This window comes from Halyomorpha halys, unplaced genomic scaffold, assembly GCF_000696795.3.
Source record: "Halyomorpha halys isolate HHAL.00 unplaced genomic scaffold, Hhal_1.1 Scaffold316.1, whole genome shotgun sequence".
NCBI lineage: Eukaryota > Metazoa > Arthropoda > Insecta > Hemiptera > Pentatomidae > Halyomorpha > Halyomorpha halys.
In genome coordinates, this window is record NW_027107962.1 from 928,186 (window position 1) to 929,761 (window position 1,576).

At 29.8% G+C, this 1,576-nt stretch overlaps 1 protein-coding gene across 1 annotated transcript in view; it reads right to left on the bottom strand.

The window, feature by feature from the left end:
* The window catches only part of LOC106681197 (uncharacterized), a 13,351-nt gene extending 12,720 nt beyond the window's left edge, over nucleotides 1-631 (bottom strand). The window contains exon 1 of the mRNA XM_014421397.3: nucleotides 561-631. Within this exon, the coding sequence (XP_014276883.1) occupies nucleotides 561-587 (27 nt within the window). The 5' untranslated portion in view covers nucleotides 588-631. The remainder of the gene's footprint in view (nucleotides 1-560) is intronic.
* Nucleotides 632-1,576: the final 945 nt, after the last annotated feature.

Consider the following 1,576-nt stretch of genomic DNA (forward strand, 5'->3'; position numbering starts at 1 on the left):
GTTTCAAAGATATGGAGTTACAATTGAAATATTAATATTTTATAACGTTTTGCAAGTGCCGCCATTTGGTATCACCCCTGACTATTGTTTGCAGAGCCATCAATTTTGGCTATTAATATAACATACCCTTCATTTAAGTAATTAAATATTAGGGTGAAATAACTGACTTATTTTAGATTTTTTTTTGGATTTAAATGTCGATAAAAGGTGCAACCGCAAAGAAGAGATTGGATTACTTAAATTTTAAGCAAATATTACTAAGGAAACGCTTTTTTTTTTTTTATAAATTCACTAATTACTTTTTATGTAATCATATATATATACATATTGGAGCAAGATAGTCCGGGTGGTGGTCAATAAAGGTATCAAAATAATACCAAAAACTATTTATTGAACCACTTTGCATGGCTTCATCAGGACTGATAAGAATGAGCTGTCAACTGAGATAATCATATATATATATATATATATATATATATATACACACACACATATACATATACATATACATACATACATACATACATATAATCATGTAACAATATTTTGAGAGGGCTTACCTTGGTCACCGCTCTAGTCGACTTCATATTTGCGAATGAGCTTGAGGGCGAAGGAGATGCTGGGCCGAGCTAGTAAACAGGTTCCAAGATATGCGTGGTTGCCCCTTGGGACAGTTGAAGGTTAATGACTGCTTTGATTCTCCATTTGTCAATAAAGATTAGGAAAGGAGTTCAAGGAATAAAAAATAAAATATGCAAAAGAAGCAATGGAGGAATTTATTATGCAACTAAGAACTGGATAACGTTAAAGAAGATGTTGGATAAATGAACTGATATTAATATTCAGCAAAGATTAATGGGTATGAAATTAAGTTTTCTAAAGTTTACTTCATTTCTTTTACTCCTCTGAATTTTTTTGTTTTAATGACACATCAAGCCTTTGTTCTCAAAAATGGTTTTATTAAATTGTCGAAGATGGTCCAGGTTGTGATCAAAAACCACAAAAAAAAGAAACAGAAAAAAATATTTATTAGTAATCGACGTTTCGGCCCACTTTGTAGGACTTCATGAGGACGGTTTATAGAAGTAGATCCAATTGATAAATAATATTAGATGAATTCCTGCGGCCAGCTCATAATATTCCAGTTTTATTAAATGTTTCTGCTGCAACGGTTTAGCTATTACTATTTATGTTTAATTAATTGTTTATAGAACTCAACGAAGAAAACACTATTTAATGCTTACCTAATTATAAGATTTCTTTGTAGGTGAAATAGATTATGACCCACCAAAAAATAAAAAACTATTTGTAATTTTTTTTTTTGCAAATTTGTAACATTAAACCTTCATTCACTCCTGTTAATAACAAAACCAAACAATTTTATTTTTTTTTGTCACAATAAACGTCATATTGCAGTTGTTCCTATTGATTACATATTTTCTGGTTTTGGCAATCTGTATAGTATTTAATTTCCTGATTGGAATGCACATTCTAAAACAAAATGTTGTTTTAGGGATACAATTATTCTCGTAGGTTATTCCTTTTAAATAATTGACAGAAGAATGTGTTAGTAAAT